General features: G+C 38.1%; 1 protein-coding gene across 3 annotated transcripts in view; it reads left to right on the forward strand.

Moving 5' to 3' along the window:
• The window catches only part of prune2 (prune homolog 2 with BCH domain), a 28787-nt gene extending 10599 nt beyond the window's left edge, over positions 1-18188 (forward strand). For 2 of the 3 annotated variants that reach the window (XM_061876627.1, XM_061876625.1), the window contains 6 exons: positions 11533-11664; positions 11758-11844; positions 11916-12014; positions 12090-12128; positions 15067-15117; positions 15207-18188. In XM_061876627.1, coding sequence (XP_061732611.1) covers positions 11533-11664; positions 11758-11844; positions 11916-12014; positions 12090-12128; positions 15067-15117; positions 15207-15240 — 442 coding nt within the window. In that variant the 3' untranslated portion in view covers positions 15241-18188. The remainder of the gene's footprint in view (positions 1-11532; positions 11665-11757; positions 11845-11915; positions 12015-12089; positions 12129-15066; positions 15118-15206) is intronic. The other variant, XM_061876626.1, reaches the window with a different exon arrangement.
• Positions 18189-18215: the final 27 nt, after the last annotated feature.

The following is an 18215-nucleotide window of genomic DNA, read 5'->3' on the forward strand; positions in this document are numbered from 1 at the left end:
TCTCGCTAGCTCATTAACTCCGCCACCTAGTCATCTTTAGCTCACATGCTAATCATCTTTGTTTTTACTTTTTATGCCTTCATGCCAAGTCTTAGTTCTTTATATTACCTAGCGTTCACGCTAGCGTCTTTTGTTTCCCTTTTTATTAGCTCCAGTGTTTTTGTTCAGAGCTCACCTTTTGTTAATAAAGTTGTTAGATCCTGCTTTTGTTGTGTTCTTCGTTTGACGCATCCACAAGGGAATTGAACCCGGTACCACGATGCCGAACCTGCGTGACATCATATATATTAATGAAATTGTTTAATTTACGAACAAAAGGTAAAAATATAATTTGGATGTATGTTGGTATTGTAATGTAAATACAGTATGAGTAGTATGTAATTTATCGTATTCTATTACTAATATTATCAATATTAGTATACCAAATGTTAAATGTGAATTTAAATTATAACATTTCAATCTAAAATCTACCTTTAAATAATAACAACTCTGATATGTTATGAGGGTAATATAGTTTTAATGCAAAAAAGTAAAGTAATACATTTATATAGATTTAAAATTTTGCGGCAAATTACCTGTTATTAATTCAAAGCTAAAGTTCAAAAGATAGTTTTAACTTAATTTTTGCAATCATTATTATTATTTTAATATTATTCACGGTGGAAGAGGGGTTAGAGCGTCTGCCTCACAATACGAAGGTCCTGAGTAGTCCTGGGTTCAATCACGGGCTCGGGATCTTTCTGTGTGGAGTTTGCATGTCCTCCCCGTGAATGCGTGGGTTCCCTCCGGGTACTCCGGCTTCCTCCCACTTCCAAAGACATGCACCTGGGGATAGGTTGATTGACAAAACAAAATTTGCCCTAGTTTGTGAATGTGAGTGTGAATGTTGTCTGTCTATCTGTGTTGGCCCTGCGATGAGGTGGCGACTTATCCAGGGTGTACCCCACCTTCCGCCCGATTGTAGCTGAGATAGGCACCAGCGCCCCCCCTGACCCCAAAAGGAATAAGCGGTAGAAAATGGATGGATGGATGGCAGTACAAGCCTATTTTAATGAGAAAATTGTAATCCAAAATGTAAATTTAAGTGACGACGATGAGAATAATAATGATAATTACGATAATAGCAATGATAATAAAAATATATATATATTTGTAATAATAACAATAACAACAATGATATTAACAAGAATGATGATGATGATAATAACAATGTTTTTTTTGTTATTGCTACAACATGTGTGCTGCCAATTGTTGCAATTAAATACACATTACTTTTTTGTTTATTTTGAGTCCAAAAATAGAGCTTTACAATTGTATTATTTTTTTTATCATAGATTTTACAGCAAATAAAATTCCAAACATTTCTATTCAGATTTCAATTATTATTATCATTATTAATATATTTTTTTAGTTAATCATTAATAAGTACAGTTCAAAATTAAAGGTAACATCATTGTGTAGATTTATAATGCTATTCATTATATTTGTATTTAATATTAATATATAATATATTTTAGTGTTTTTATTATTAATTACAACATAAACAATAACTTATTAATACACAAACAATAAAATAAAAATAAAAAAACTATTATAATGGCTGTCATTATTTATATTTAGTTTTAAGTTTTATAATTTCTCTTAAACTTTTGCTATGACCCACAACTTAATCATAGCATAACAACAACAATAGTTAATTTGTAACACAATTACTATCTGAACATGTCACATGAGTAAATAAATGTTGGAAATAATGGCAGTAGACGCTTATCGTGTCAAAATGTTGTCATGTAAAATAGGCTAAATAAGCCTTGTTGGCCTCAATTGGATGTTTTGATCCTGGCAGCCAACAACAGAAATGTAGCGTTGACACCTTGCACATCTTAACTTAACCGTGCTGGAGTTGACACTTAGCTTGCCAGAGGGCGTTGGCAGTGACGTGACAGAGTTTGGGCGGGTGGGGAAATAAATAAATGGGAAAAAAATAGGTGGCAAATGTCCACAAGCAGAGAGACTCGTCATGTGGCTCCTCAGATGTTTCATAACACGGTAAAAGACGGAATAAGGTAAAATAGAAATGTTGCATGCTCAGAATTCTCCTCGGTCATCATGTGGCCACTGCTGAGTTGGCACTTTTAATGCATAGCCTGTTGTGTTGAAGTTTTTGGATCCGGCCGGCTGCTGGGTGAGAAAAAATACACACAATTCTTGCCATGTTGGACACAATTGTTGCCATTTTGGACAAAAACGTTGCCATGTTGGAGACAAATGTTGCGAAGTTGGACACAATTGTTGCTATGTCGAAAACAAATGTCATGTTGGATGAGAATGTTGCCATGATGGACACAATTGTTGCTATGTCGAAAACAAATGTTGCCATGATGGACACAAAGGTTGCCATGTTGGACACAAATGTTGCCACGTTGAACACAATTGTTGCCATGTTGGATACAAATGTTGCCATGTTGGACACAAATGTTGCCATGTTGGATACAAATGTTGCCATGTTGGATACAAATGTTGCCAAGTTGGATACAAATGTTGCCATGTTGGATACAAATGTTGCCATATTGGACACAAATGTTGCCATGTTGGACACAAATGTTGCCATGTTGGACACAAATGTTGCCATGTTGGACACAATTGTTGCCATTTCGAAAACAAATGTTGCCATGTTGTATACAAATGTTGCCATGTTGGATACGAATATTGCCATGTTGGACACAAATGTTGCCATGTTGGACACAAATGTTGCAATGTTTCACACAGTTGTTGCCATGTTGGACAAAAATGTTGCCATGTCGGACACAATTGTTGCCATGTCAGACACAGTTGTTGCCATTTCGAAAACGAATGTTGCCATGTTGGATACAAATGTTGCTGTGTTGGACAAAAATGTTGCCATGTTGGATACAAATGTTGCCATGTTGGACACAAATGTTGCCATGTTGTACACAGTTGTTGCCATGTTGGACAAAAATGTTGCCATGTCGGACACAAATGTTGCCATGTTGGACACTGTTGTTGGTGTGTCACACACAATTGTTGCCATGTTGGACACAAGTGTAGCCATGTTGGACACAAATGTTGCCATGTTGGACACTATTGTTAGTATGTCGGACACAATTGTTGCCATGTTGGACACTATTGTTGGTATGTCGTACACAATTGTTGCCATGTTGGACACAAGTGTTGCCTTGTTGGACAAAAATGTTGCCATGTCGGACACAAATGTTGCCATGTTGGACACAAATGTTGCCATGTTGGACACTGTTGTTGGTGTGTCACACACAATTGTTGCTATGTTGGACACAAGTGTTGCCATGTTGGACACAAATGTTGCCATGTTGAACACTATTGTTGGTATGTCGGACACAATTGTTGCCATGTTGGACACTATTGTTGGTATGTCGGACACAATTGTTGCCATGTTGGACACTATTGTTGGTATGTCGTACACAATTGTTGCCATGTTAGACACAATTGTTGCAATTTCGAAAACAAATGTTGCCATGTTGGATACAAATGTTGCCTTGTTGGACACAAATGTTGCCATGTTGGATACAAATGTTGCCATATTGTACACAAATGTTGCCATGTAGGATACAAATGTTGCCATGTCGGATACAATTGTTGCCATGTTGTACACAATTTTTGCCATTTCGAAAACAAATGTTGCCATGTTGGATACAAATGTTGCCATGTTGGACACAAATGTGGCCATGTTGGATACAAATATTGCCATGTTGTACACAAATGTTGCCATGTTGGATACAAATGTTGCCATGACGGACACAAATGTTGCCATGTCGGACACAAATGTTGCCATGTTGGACACAATTGTTGCCATGTTTGACACAATTGTTGCCATTTCGAAAACAAATGTTGCCATGTTGGATACAAATGTTGCCATGTTGGACACAAATGTTGCCATGTTGGATACAAATGTTGCCATGTTTGATACAAATGTTGCCATGTTGTACACAAATGTTGCCATGTTGGATACAAATGTTGCCATGACGGACACAAATGTTGCCATGTCAGACACAAATGTTGCCATGTCAGACACAAATGTTGCCATGTTGGACACAATTGTTGCCATGTTGGACACAATTGTTGCCATTTCGAAAACAAATGTTGCCATGTTGGATGCAAATGTTGCCATGTTGGTGACAAATGTTGCCATGTTGGATACAAATGTTGCCATGTTGGATACAAATGTTGCCATGTTTGATACAAATGTTGCCATGTTGGACACAAATGTTGCCATGTTGGATACAAATGTTGCCATGTCGGACACAAATGTTGCCATGTTGGACACAATTGTTGCCATGTTGGACACAATTGTTGCCATTTCGAAAACAAATGTTGCCATGTTGGATACAAATGTTGCCATGTTGGACACAAATGTTGCCATGTTGGATACAAATGTTGCCATGTTTGATACAAATGTTGCCATGTTGTACACAAATGTTGCCATGCTGGATACAAATGTTGCCATGATGGACACAAATGTTGCCATGTCAGACACAAATGTTGCCATGTTGGACACAATTGTTGCCATGTTGGACACAATTGTTGCCATTTCGAAAACAAATGTTGCCATGTTGGATGCAAATGTTGCCATGTTGGTGACAAATGTTGCCATGTTGGATACAAATGTTGCCATGTTTGATACAAATGTTGCCATGTTGGACATAAATGTTGCCATGTTGGATGCAAATGTTGCCATGTTGGATACAAATGTTGCCATGTTGGACAAAAATGTTGTCATGTCGGACACGATTGTTACCATATCAGACACAATTGTTGCCATGTCAGACACAATTGTTGCCATGTTGGACACAATTGTTGCCATTTCGAAAACAAATGTTGCCATGTTGGATACAAATGTTGCCATGTTGGACACAAATGTTGCCAAGTTGGATACAAATGTTGCCATGTTTGATACAAATGTTGCCATGTTGGACACAAATGTTGCCAAGTTGGATACAAATGTTGCCATGTTTGATACAAATGTTGCCATGTTGTACACAATTGTTGGCATGTTGGACACAATTGTTGCCATTTCGAAAACAAATGTTGCCATGTTGGATGCAAATGTTGCCATGTTGGAGACAAATGTTGCCATGTTGGATACAAATGTTGCCATGTTTGATACAAATGTTGCCATGTTGGACACAAATGTTGCCATGTTGGATACAAATGTTGCCATGTTGGATACAAATGTTGCCATGTTGGACACAATTGTTGCCATGTTGGACAAAAATGTTGTCATGTCGGACACAAATGTTGCCATGTCGGACACGATTGTTACCATATCAGACACAATTTTTGCCATGTCAGACACAATTGTTGCCATGTCGAAAACAAATGTTGCCATGTTGGATACAAATGTTGCCATGTTGGACGCAAATGTTGCCATGTTGGACACAATTGTTGGTATGTCGGACACAATTCTTGCCATGTTGGACACAATTCTTGCCATGTTGGACACAAGTGTAGGGGTGTCGGACACAATTGTTGCCATGTTGGACACAAGTGTTGCCATGTTGGATGCAAATGTTGCCATGTTGGACACAAGTGTTGGTATGTCGGACACAATTGTTGCCATGTTGGACACAAGTGTAGGTATGTCAGACACAATTGTTGCCATGTTGGACACAAGTGTTGCCATGTTGGATGCAAATGTTGCCATGTTGGACACAAGTGTTGGTATGTCGGACACAAGTGTTGCCATGTTGGACACAATTGTTGGCATGTCGGACACTGATGTTGCCGTGTTGGACACTGATGTTGCCATGTTGGACACAAATAAATTAAAGTGTAAATGAAAGACACTGAATATGTGTACGTTCTATAATCCGATTAGTTGTATAATCGGAAGTGAGGCTTTGGCGGTCGAAGAGGCAAAAACTAAAACATGAGAGGAGTACGGGTAAGCCATGGAAAACGGCTTTGAAGCGATTGTGGACCACCTCCACCACCTCAGGAAGGGGAAGCAGTGCACTGTCAACACTGTGTATGGTGAGGATGGTGTGCTGCTGACCTCGACTTGGGTTGTTGTGGATCGGTTCAAGGGAATACTTCAAAGACCTCCTCAATCCCACGGCTTCCAATGGGGAAACTGTGGTGGGCTCTCTTGTTGAGGTAGTTAAAAAACTCCTCGGTGGCAGGGTCCTGGGAGTGGATGAGATCCGCTCGGAGTTCTTAAAGGCTCTGGATGCTGTGGGTCTGTCTTGGTTGACGAGATTTTGCAGCATTGCCTGTACTTTGAGGGTGGTGCCTCTGAATTGGCCGACCAGGGTGGTGGTTCCTCTCTTTATTGAAGGGGAACCAGAGTGTGTGTTCCAACTACCGTGGGACACTCCTCAGCCTTCCCAGAAAGGTCTATTCAGGGTAATGGAGAAGAGGCTACGCCGGATAGTCGAACCTCTGATTCAAGGCAGGGCAAGTCAACTTTATTTGTATAGCAATTTTCATACACAAGGCAGACTCAAAGTGCTTCACAGACAACAAAATTAAATGAAAGAAAATTAATGCAAAATTAAAATGCAGACAATAAAAATAAAAACAGTGCGGACGTTAAAAGTTAAAAGATTAAAAGATTTAGCTGAAAGCTAAGGTGAACATAAACGTTTTCTGTCTAGATTTAAAAGTAGTCAGAGTTGGGGAAAAGTCTGACATCTTCAGGAAGTTTATTCCAGCTATTTGTTGCATAGTGACTGAATGATGGTTTCCCTTGATTTGAGTTTACTCTGGGAACCGCTAACAGATTGGTCTCAGAAGATCTTAATGATCCAGAGGGCTTATATAGTGGCAGCATATCAGTGATATACTTCGGCCCTAGACCATGTAGTGATTTATATTTGAGCAGGAGGATTTTGAAATCAATTCTCTGATGTACAGGGAGCCAATGTAAGGATTTAAGAATTGGTGTAATGTGCTCACATTTTTTAGTCTTTGTTAGAACTCTAGCAGCAGCGTTCTGAACAAGCTGTAGCTGCCTGACAGTTTTTTTGGGAAGACCCGCAAGGAGACCATTACAATAGTCTAGCCTAATAAAGACATGCACAAGTTTTTCTAAGTCTTGTGCTGACATGAGCCCTCTAAGTCTTGTTACATTTCTGAAGTGATAGTAGGCCGATTTCGTTACTGATTTGATGTGACTGTCGAAATGTAAATCAGAAATCTAAAATAACCCCAAGATTTCTGGCTTTATTTGAGGTTTTCAGGGACAGTGATTGAAGGTGTTGGATGACTTTAAACCTTTCTTTTTTAGCACCAAAAACAATTATCTCAGTTTTATCTTCATTTAGTTGTAGGAAATGTTGGCACATCCAGTGTTTGACTTGCTCAATGCACTGGCACAGAAAATCTATGGGGCGAGTCATTTTGTGATAGCGCTACATAGATTTGGGTGTCATCGGCATAGCAATGATGGCCAATGTTATTATTTTGCATGAATTGTCCTAGTGGGAGCATATACCGGTAGATATTGAATAAAGTCGGCCCCAAGATTGAACCTTGGGGGACTCCACACGTTACACTGGTTGGTTCTGATACAAAGTCACCAATGGAAACAAAATAGTTCCTATCTTGTAGATATGACTTGAAGCAGCTTAAAACTGTGCCTGAGATCCCCACCCAGTTTTCCAATCTGTCCAAAAGTATTGAGTGGTCGACAGTGTCAAATGCAGCACTGAGGTCCAATAGCATTAATATTGGAATACTGGATTCAGGAAGAGCAGTGTGGTTTTCGTCTTGATAGTGAAACTGTGGACCAGCTCTACTCTCTCAGCAGGATTCTTGAGGGTGCATGGGAGTCTTCTCAACCAGTCTACTTGTGCTTTGTAGACTTGGAAAAGGGATTCAACCGTGTCCCTCCGGAAGTCCTGTGGGGAGTGCTCAGAGAGTATGGGGTACAGGACTGCCTGATTGTGGCTGTTCGTTCCCTGTATGATCAATGTCAGAGCTTGATCCGCATTGCCGGCAGTAAGTCAGACCCGTTTCCAGTGAGGGTTGGGCTTCGCCAGGACTGCCCTTTGTCAGCGATTCTGTTCATAACAATTATGGACAGAACATCTCGGCGCAGTCAGGGCGTTGAGGGGATCTGGTTTGGTGGCTGCAGGATTACTGTAGGTCTCTGCTTTTTGCAGATGATGTTGTCCGGATGACTTCATCTGGCCAAGATCTTCAGCTCTCACTAAATTGGTTTGCAGTCAAGTGTGAAGCCGCTGTGGTGAGAATCAGATCCTCCAAGTCGAGTATCGCAGAACAACATTACAAAACATTTCTGACAAAGCATGATAGTAATGTAGGACAATTTATTTAGTTATTGTCTCGGTTTCCCAGTTATCGCCATTATTTTGAGTTAACTTTGAACAATGCGATTGATCGTGATTAAATATCTTAATGGTTTGACAGCTTTAATCCTCAACACGGTGGTACTGGGGTTAGTGCGCGCACCTCTCCAAAAAAAACAGGTCCTTGGTTCGATCCCTGGGCTCGGGGTATTTCTGTGTGGAGTTTGCATATTCTCCCTGCAACTGCGTGGGTTCCCTTCGGGTACTACGGGTTCCTTCCACCTCCAAAGACATGCACCTGGGGATAGGTTGAGTGGCAACACTAAATTGTCCCTCGTGTGCGAATGTTGTCTGTCTATCTGTGTTAGTCCTGCAATGAGTTGGCGACTTGTCCAGGGTAAACACCCCTTCCACCTGAATGAAGCTGGGATAGACCACAGCACCCCCCGCGACCTGAGAGGGACAAGCGGTATAAAATGGATAGATCCATGGATATATACTATATATATGTATGTCAGGGCTGTCAAACAATTAAAATTGTTATCGCGATTAATCCCATTATTCATAGTTAACTCAAAATAATCGCGATAATTGCAGATAGGTACAATTTTTGCAAGGTCATGGTAGTATTATGCTCTGAGCCTGTTTTGCTGCCAATGGAACTGGTGCTTTACAGAGAGTAAATGGGACAATGAAAAAGGAGGATTACCTCTGAATTGTTCAGGACAACCTAAAATCATCAGCCCGGAAGTTGGGTCTTGGGCGCAGTTGGGTGTTCCAACAGGACAATGACCCCAAACACACGTCAATGTGGTAAAGGAATGGCTAAATCAGACTAGAATGAATTTTTTAGAATGGCCTTTCCAAATTCCCGACTTAAACATGTGGACAATGCTAGAGAAACAAGTCCATGTCAGGAAACCAACAAATTTAGCTGAACTGCACCAATTTTGTCAAGAGGAGTGGTCAAAAATTCAACCAGAAGCTTGTGGATGGCTACCAAAAGCGCCTTATTGCGGTGAAACTTTCCAAGGGACATGTAAGCAAATATTAACATTGCTGTATGTATACTTTTGACCCAGCAGATTTGCTCACATTTTCAGTAGACCCATAATAAATTCAAAAAGATGCAAACTTCATGAATGTTTTTTGTGATCAACAAGTATGTGCTCCAATCACTCTATCACAAAAAAATAAGAGTTGTAGAAATGATTGGAAACTCAAGACAGCCACTACATTATGTTCTTTACAAGTGTATGTAAACTTTTGACCACAACTGAATATACATATACATACATAAATAAATATATATATGTATGTATATATATATATGTATATATGGATATACATATACATACATATATATTATATATATATATATTTTATATATAATATATATGTATATATATGTATATCTACGAGGTGTATAATATAGTCAGGCTTTGTCATGGATGCAAAGGACTCTGGGTATTTGTTGTGTTGCGTTTATGTTGTGTTACTGTGAGGATGTTCTCCCGAAATGTGTTTGTCATTCTTGTTTGGTGTGGCTTCACAGTGTGGCGCATATTAGTAAGAGTGTTAAAGTTGTTTATATCACAACCATTAGCGTACTCTGTATCACCCAGTATGCCTTGCAGTATTGTATGTGTGTCTGTGGAAGCCACACATAACACATTGCTGGACTGGCAAGTAGATTGTATGTGTCGTAGAAGGTGGCAAAGGCAAAGGCTTCATAGCACGCCCTAATACTTATTAACTGGGTGGCTGCCGGAAGACATTCTTGACAATGTTAGCGTCTAATATTGTCTTCTTCTTTTTGTGACACGGGCCCAAAATGGCTTTTTGAATGGTGAAGGTTACCGCTCCCTTAACCATGTATATCAAATATTTCCGAATGGTTCAACCGCCACCCGCCCGAAACTATTTAAAATCTATTTTTTCATCATGTCACCCGCCCGACCCGCGGTTTATCCACGGATGAGACCGCAAACCGCGCATATAAATAAATAAATAAATGGGTTGTACTTGTATAGCGCTTTTCTACCTTCAAGGTACTCAAAGCGCTTTGACACTACTTCCACATTTACCCATTCACACACTGATGGAGGGAGCTGCCATGCAATGCGCTAATCTAGTGTGTACTATTGTTTTGTGTCTGTAGTATGAGGTTTGTGTGTAGTATGGTTTTATGCGTGTTCTATGGCAGTGTGTATCAACCATAGGGCCGAGTCCCATTGTTGATTCCGGGGGCGCACCCTCGAGGGCCGCCAAAAAAATATCTGCTTCTCAGCAGCAGTACTCTGTTTTAATACTATTTTCCACCACTTGTGGCAGTGATGACAATATCTTACAGTAGAAGTCTATAGTTAAAGTCATATAAAAAATGCAAAAAATAGGACTAATGTGGTGAAGCTGTATTTTCATTTGTACTTTCATTTCATTGACAGTTTAGTTAAGAAACATCCATCCATCCATTTTCTACCGCTTATTCCCTTTTGGGGTCGCGGGGGGCGCTGGCGCCTATCTCAGCTACAATCGGGCGGAAGGCGGGGTACACCCTGGACAAGTCGCCACCTCATCGCAGGGCCAACACAGATAGACAGACAACATTCACACTCACATTCACACACTAGGGCCAATTTAGTGTTGCCAATCAACCTATCCCTAGGTGCATGTCTTTGGAGGTGGTAGGAAGCCGGAGTACCCGGAGGGAACCCACGCATTCACAGGGAGAACATGCAAACTCCACACAGAAAGATCCCGAGCCTGGATTTGAACCCAGGACTGCAGGACCTTCGTATTGTGAGGCAGACGCACTAACCCCCCTGCCACCGTGAAGCCCTAGTTAAGAAACATATATAATATTATTATGTATTATTAATGTAGTTAGAATGTATTTATTTTAGCGCTGTATATCTGTGAATGTATTTTTCATCAGTTTTGATGATCCCTTTCTTTTTGCTGTGTATTCATATCAGCCTGACCTAAGCCTTGATACTAATCTTTGTGATTAACACATTTGTTCATATCATTTGACAAGGTTTATCATGTTAAACTGTAAGTAGGTTAGATACAATTGTTAAATACAATTAAAACCAAGTGTAATATTACAAATTTAGTTAATTTTTGAGTGGAAAAGTTGGGTCCCAAGGTCAGAAAGCTTATATTATTTATATAATTATGTGTTATGGTTTTTAAGTGTGTGTGTTATGTTTTGTGTGTTGAGGTTTGTAATCAGTACCTTGGAGTTGATGGTGGCAGAAGACTACATGATCGTGTATTTAAACGGAGCCACGCCCCACAGAAGAATGCCGGGCCTTGGTTGGCTGAAGAAATGTTACCAGATGATCGACAGAAGGTGATCAGTATCAAACAATGAAACTTGAGGGAAAATGAAACTAAACATATAAAGAAAATCCAACATGAATTTGTTGTTTTTTTGGTCATTCAGGCTGAGGAAGAATTTAAAATCCTTCATCATTCTGCATCCATCTTGGTTCATCAGGACCATCCTCGCCATCACCAAGCCTTTCATCAGGTACAAGCTGCTGACCACTTCCATATCCAAACATTGTGTGTTGTATTTTTAGCTTTCTCTGCGCCCCCCAGCACCAAGTTCAGCAGCAAGATCAAATACGTCAACAGTTTGGACGAGCTGCGAGATCTCATCCCTATGGAAAACGTCAACATCCCAGAGTGCATCATGAGGTGAGGCGTCTGGTTAGCTCCGCCCCCTTTCTCATTGCTCCCACCTGACACCTTTTTTTCACCTCTGGCCTCCAGACTTGACCAGGAACTGAAGGAAGCAGGCGAGAACTTCATGTCAGAAGTCACTCTTGCACAAACACACAACATAATAATTTTGTGATCTGTCTCCTTAGTAACACACTGCCTCTATTTGCCAATTTAATTGGTTCCAAATCAGCGTTCGCAAATACAAAACCAAAAACTAGTGAAGTTGGCACGTTGCGTAATTAGGAAATAGAAACAGAATACAATGATTTGCAAATCCTTATCAACTTATAGTCAATTGAATAGACTGCAAAGACAATATATTTAACGTTTAAACTGAGAAACTAAATTTCTTTGGGCAAAAAATAATTAACTTAGAATTTAATGGCAGCAACACATTGCAAAAAAATTGGCACAGGGTCATTTTTACCATTGTGTTACATGGCCTTTCCTGTAAACAATTGGGAACTGAAGAGATACATTTTTTAAGCTTTTCAGGTGGAATTCTTTCCCATTCTTGCTTGATGTACAGCTTAAGTTGTTCAACAGTCCGGGGTCTCCAATGTGGTATTTTAGGCTTCATAATGTGCCACACATTTTCAATGGGAGACATGTCCGGACAATAGGCAGGCCAGTCTAGTAACCGCACTCTTTTACCACAAAGCCATGCTGTTGTAACATGTGGCTTGGCATTGTCTTGCTGAAATAAGCAGGGGCGTCCATGATAACGTTGCTTGAATGGCAACATATGTTGCTCCAAAACTTGTATGTACCTTTCAGCATTATTGGTGCCTTCACAAATGTGTAAGTTACCCATGCCATCACAGATACTAGCTTTTGAACTTTGCGCATATAACAGTACTGATGGTTCTTTTACTCTTTGATCCGGAGGACACAACTTCCACAGTTTCCCAAAAATTTTTGAAATGTGGACTCGTCAGACCACAGGACACTTTGGCTTTGCATAGTAGAGTTTTAACATGCACCTACAGATGTAGCGACAAACTGTAGTTACTGACAGTGTTTTTCTGAAGTGTTCCTGAGCCCATGTGGTGATATCCTTTACACACTGATGTTGGTTTTTGATGCAGTATTGCCTGAGGGATCAAAGGTCACAGGCTTAGCCGCTGACGTGTAGAGATTTCTCCAGATTCCCTGAACCTTTTGATGATATTACTCGAGTACAACAAATATCGTACACAATTATGTTTGTTATTAATCTGTAGTGCTGTCGCTAACCAGGAAAATCAGTCAATGGCAATTCTCTATAACTAGCTAGTTAAAATGTTCAATACAGTGTGGAGACGATTCTAAATTACTAATCCTCGCCTCTATAGTGTAAAAATGCACTAAGTAACATTATCACTGGAGGATGAGGAACAGCTATTACCTACTCAGTGGTCTATTGATTATAGCGTCCGCCCTGAGATCAGTAGGTTGTGAGTTCAAACCCTGCCCGAGTCATACCAAAGACTATACAAATGGGTCCCACTACACTGCAAAAACTGAAATCTAAGTAAGAATAAATATCTCAAACAAGGGTGACATTTTCTTTCTGATAATATAATTCTACTCACTAAACGTCTGCTGGTGTGGTAGGAGCATGGCCAGAGACTGGAGTAGACCCAACAAAGCAACCACCCATGCTAGCCGCTAAACTAACTGGAATGTAATAAAAGTTTCAGTGCAATTCACACACATGCGTACATACACACAAAAACGCACACAATGTTTGGTGGAGGGGTGTAAAGGTACGTGTATTTGTATTGAATCGTTTTGGTGAAGGAGTTTCGGTTCGGTACGGGGGTGTACCGAACGAGTTTCTAAGTTAAAGTCTTAACAAGCTGCTTTGCTTCTTCTGCCTCTGTGTCAGAACCTAGCATTGTCCCACCCACATAACCATCTGATTGGTTACATATATAGCGGTAACAGCCAATCAGCAGTGAAGTGAAGTGAAGTGAATTGTATTTATATAGTGCTTTTCTCTAGTGACTCAAAGTGCTTTACATAGTCAAACCCAATATCTAAGTTACATTTAAAGCAGTGTGGGTGGCACTGGGAGCAGGTGGGTAAAGTGTCTTGCCCAAGGACACAACGGCAGTGACTAGGATGGCGGAAGCGGGAATCGAACCTGCAACCCTCAAGTTGCTGGCACGGGCACTCTACCAACCGAGCTAAACCGCCCCAGTGTGTATTCAGAGCGCATGTAGTCAATGCTTCAGCATCGAGCAGATCGGTGTTTAGCAGGCTAACATAAGGCAGCGTACTCTCCCCAAATTATAATAAACACCTCCGAGTCAACTACTACAAACATCACTGTGAGCCCGTTGACCTTCTAGAAACTTAAACTGCGGCTCAGCTCGCTCGCAGTTCTGGCTTGAGGTGAAGGCTAATTAGCTTTTAGCGTAACGTTAGCTCATTTTGCGGTGTGTGTGTGTGTGTGTGTGTTTTACGGACAGAAAAGCTTTGAATGGCAGGGCTTCTGCTATCACATGTTGACAAAAATATAACATTTACATAATACAAATCAACTACAGGCTTCCCAAATGCTGTAATAAATTAAGCATGATGAGTTGACTTGAAACTGTTTAATGTTGCACTTTTTATATGTACAAGAAAAGTTTTGTCATTTTATTTAATCAAAGCAACAACTTGAGGCAGTTTGATGCGGATTAACGTGGGCAGAATTATTATAGTGTTCCAAATGTTGAAAAGATAAAGCCATTGTTTACAAATTTGGTAAATAAATAACCAAAAAATTTCCATTTTGTTGTTTTCTTACTGTACCGAAAATGAACCGAACCGTGACCTCTGAACCGAGGTACGTACCGAACCGAAATTTTTGTGTACCGTTACACCCCTAGTTTAAAGGCATACATTTTTTTCCAGTGAAAATCGTGAAAGAGTGAAATTAATTTAGCACAGCGCTAATAAATGAAACTTGGACAATTTACACTTTAACTCAAAAGTCTGATGGATGGAATTCCCAACACACCTCCAACTATTACATTATTTTCTTTCTTTGCAGAGTGAATAGTTTTTTGCTGGGATCAGAGCCAACGGCTGCCGACACAACAGAGTAAGTGCGTGTGTGTGTGTGTGTGTGTGTGCGTGTGTGTCAGCGGCGATAAACACACTCTTTCATTTAACACTCATTTATCTTCACAGCAGAGCAGACCAAGCCGGTGCCAGCGGCCCTTAAAGTCACTGTCCTGTTGTGTGTGTGCGTGTGTGAGTGTGTTAAAAAATATTAAATTTTAGAGTTGAATGTGTCAGCTGGTAATAGGAATAAGTCCCATGCACACACGGAGGAACAGTAGATGTTATTCCCATGGAATACATCGGCACTCTCCATCTACAGTGTTTTGTTTTGTGTTGTTGTTGTGGTGGTGTGCATGACAGGAAGTGAGGCAATAATAACACCCTGCTCACGCACACATCCCCTCTATCAGGATGTCACCTTTTCAGAATAATATTGTGACTAAAACAATAACAACAACAACAAATGTGCATAAAAGTCGCAATGCTGAATTTGATTTAATGGAGCCTCCCCGGACACTTCATTAGGTACACATCCCATTACTGTTGTGGTTTGGCATCATTTTGACTACTGTTTTTTTAATTGTATTTTGTATTTTTTTTCTAGAATATTACAAACTTTTGAAACTTTTTAAAAAATATATGTAAAATATTTAGAAAACATTATTATTGTTTTTTTCCCTACAGTAATGTCGAATTCCACTACATCAATTGACAGCAAATTTCCCAAAAAATTTAATAATAAACTAAAATATAATACATTTGATAATTTTTCATTCTAAATATAGTTTTTAAATATACTAAAAACTTGAAAATAATTTTATTTTAAAATACTTGAACATATTTAAAAATATATAAGTTTAAGATTATTTAAAAAATAGTTTTTAGGGGTCCAAAAATTTAATGAAAAAAATATCTAAAATATTATACATTTGATATTGTATTCTAAAAAAAGATATTGTTACATACATTTTTAACACCCTATAACACATATTTAAAAAATATATATAGTATTTTTTTCAAATGAGGTTCTTGTGGTTTAAACATTCACTGCATCTTACTGATAATGAAAAAAAAATAGTCTAAAATATTACAAACTTAATATTATGTATTAAAACTATTTTAATGATGTAACGGTATGTTTAAGATAATTTTTTAAATAGTTTGTAGTGGTCTACTTATTCACTGCATCATACTTACAGCAGTTTCCAAAAATGTAATGAAAACAATTATCTAAAATATGATACATTTGAAATTTTATTCTAAAAAAAGTATTTACATTTTTAATACCCTATCAGACATATTTAAAAAAAATATACATTATTTTTTTCAAATGAGATTCTTGTGGTTTACACATTCACTGCATCTTACTAATAATAAATACAAATAGCTTAAAATATTATAAACTTAATAATTTTTCATTCTAAAAATATGTATTACAACTATTTTAATGATTTAACTGTATGTTTAAGATCATTTTTTTAAATAGTTTGTAGGGGTCTATGAATTAATGGAATCGTACTGACAGCAGTTCCCAAAAAATGTAATGAAAAAAAACATCTGTAGAATTATAAATTTGATATTTCATTTTTTAAAAAAGTATGTAGTAGTAACATGTATTTTTAACACCCTATAACACATTTTTTAATTTTTTTTAATAAATATATCGATTGTTGTGGTATACAAATTCACTGCATCTTACTTATAGCATTTTCCCCCAAAAATATTTTAAAATAATCTAAAATATTATAAACTTGATCATTTTTAATTCTAAAAATTTTAGTAAAAACTATTAAAAATATGTTCAAAATGTTCATTTTAAAGCACGTTTCAAATGATGTAATGGTATGATTGAGATCATTTTTATAATAGTTTGTAGTGGTCTACAATTTCCAGGCATCACTCTGACAACAGTTGCCAAAACATTTTATGGAAAAAAAAAGAAGTATGTATATATATATATATATATATATATATATATATATATATATATATATATCCATCCATCCATCCATTTTCTACCGCTTATTCCCTTTCGGGGTGGCGGGGGGCGCTGGCGCCTATCTCAGCTACAATCAGGCGGAAGGCAGGGTACACCCTGGACAAGTCGCCACCTCATCGCAGGGCCAACACAGATAGACAGACAACATTCACACTCACATTCACACACTATATATATATATATATATATACAGTATGTGTGTATATATATATATATATATATATATATATATATATATATATATCCATCCATCCATCCATTTTCTGCCGCTTATTCCCGTTCGGGGTCGCGTATATATATATGAAAAAAATCCTTGGAATCTTAAAAAAATAGAATAAAATGATGGTGGCTTACAAACACCCTGCATCATACTGACAGCGGGTGTATTGAAAAAAAAAAAAAAATAATAATGTAAATTTGAATATTACAATGTTTAAGAAAAAAATAGTTATGGTTTACAAATGTACTGTATTATACTGACAAAAGTTTAAAAAGGTAATGAAAAGAAAAATTGTAAAGTTGCTCGTATTCAATTCTAAAAATATTTGATTCTGAAAAAAAAATATATAAATCTTTTTGAGATATGTTTTACTACTTTACGAGAGATATTCATTTATTAATTGAACAAAGTGTTTATTATGGTTGGCAGCATCCTACTAACCCTACTATATATATATATATATATATATATATATATATATATATATATATATATATATATATAACTTTCTGATATTTAATCCTAAAAAATACAGAGAGTTGTTACCATTTAGGTATACTAGATAAATGCAATAATAAACATGAATACTAGAGTATTCAATGGCAGTGTCCCTGCTAGTGTGGGTGTACCTAATTAAGTGACCATTGAGAGTGTTTCTAACTACTATCATGTCATTTTAGTGATGAGCTACTGTACCACATTATTTTTGGTCACTTTCTCCTAGAAAAAACTGTAAACATCAAGAGGATTAAGCACAATATCTTCTGTGTGTGTGTGCCTTTGTGCATTAGTATCCTCTAAGATACACTAATTGATGATGTAATGTACACAAACGATGGTCACACGTGACTTGTAGTATATTAATAAATAGACTTGTGTCTGAACCTTTTGTGATGTTCCATTTTTATGATTTAGT

This window comes from Nerophis ophidion, linkage group LG17 (assembly GCF_033978795.1).
Source record: "Nerophis ophidion isolate RoL-2023_Sa linkage group LG17, RoL_Noph_v1.0, whole genome shotgun sequence".
Lineage (NCBI taxonomy): Eukaryota > Metazoa > Chordata > Actinopteri > Syngnathiformes > Syngnathidae > Nerophis > Nerophis ophidion.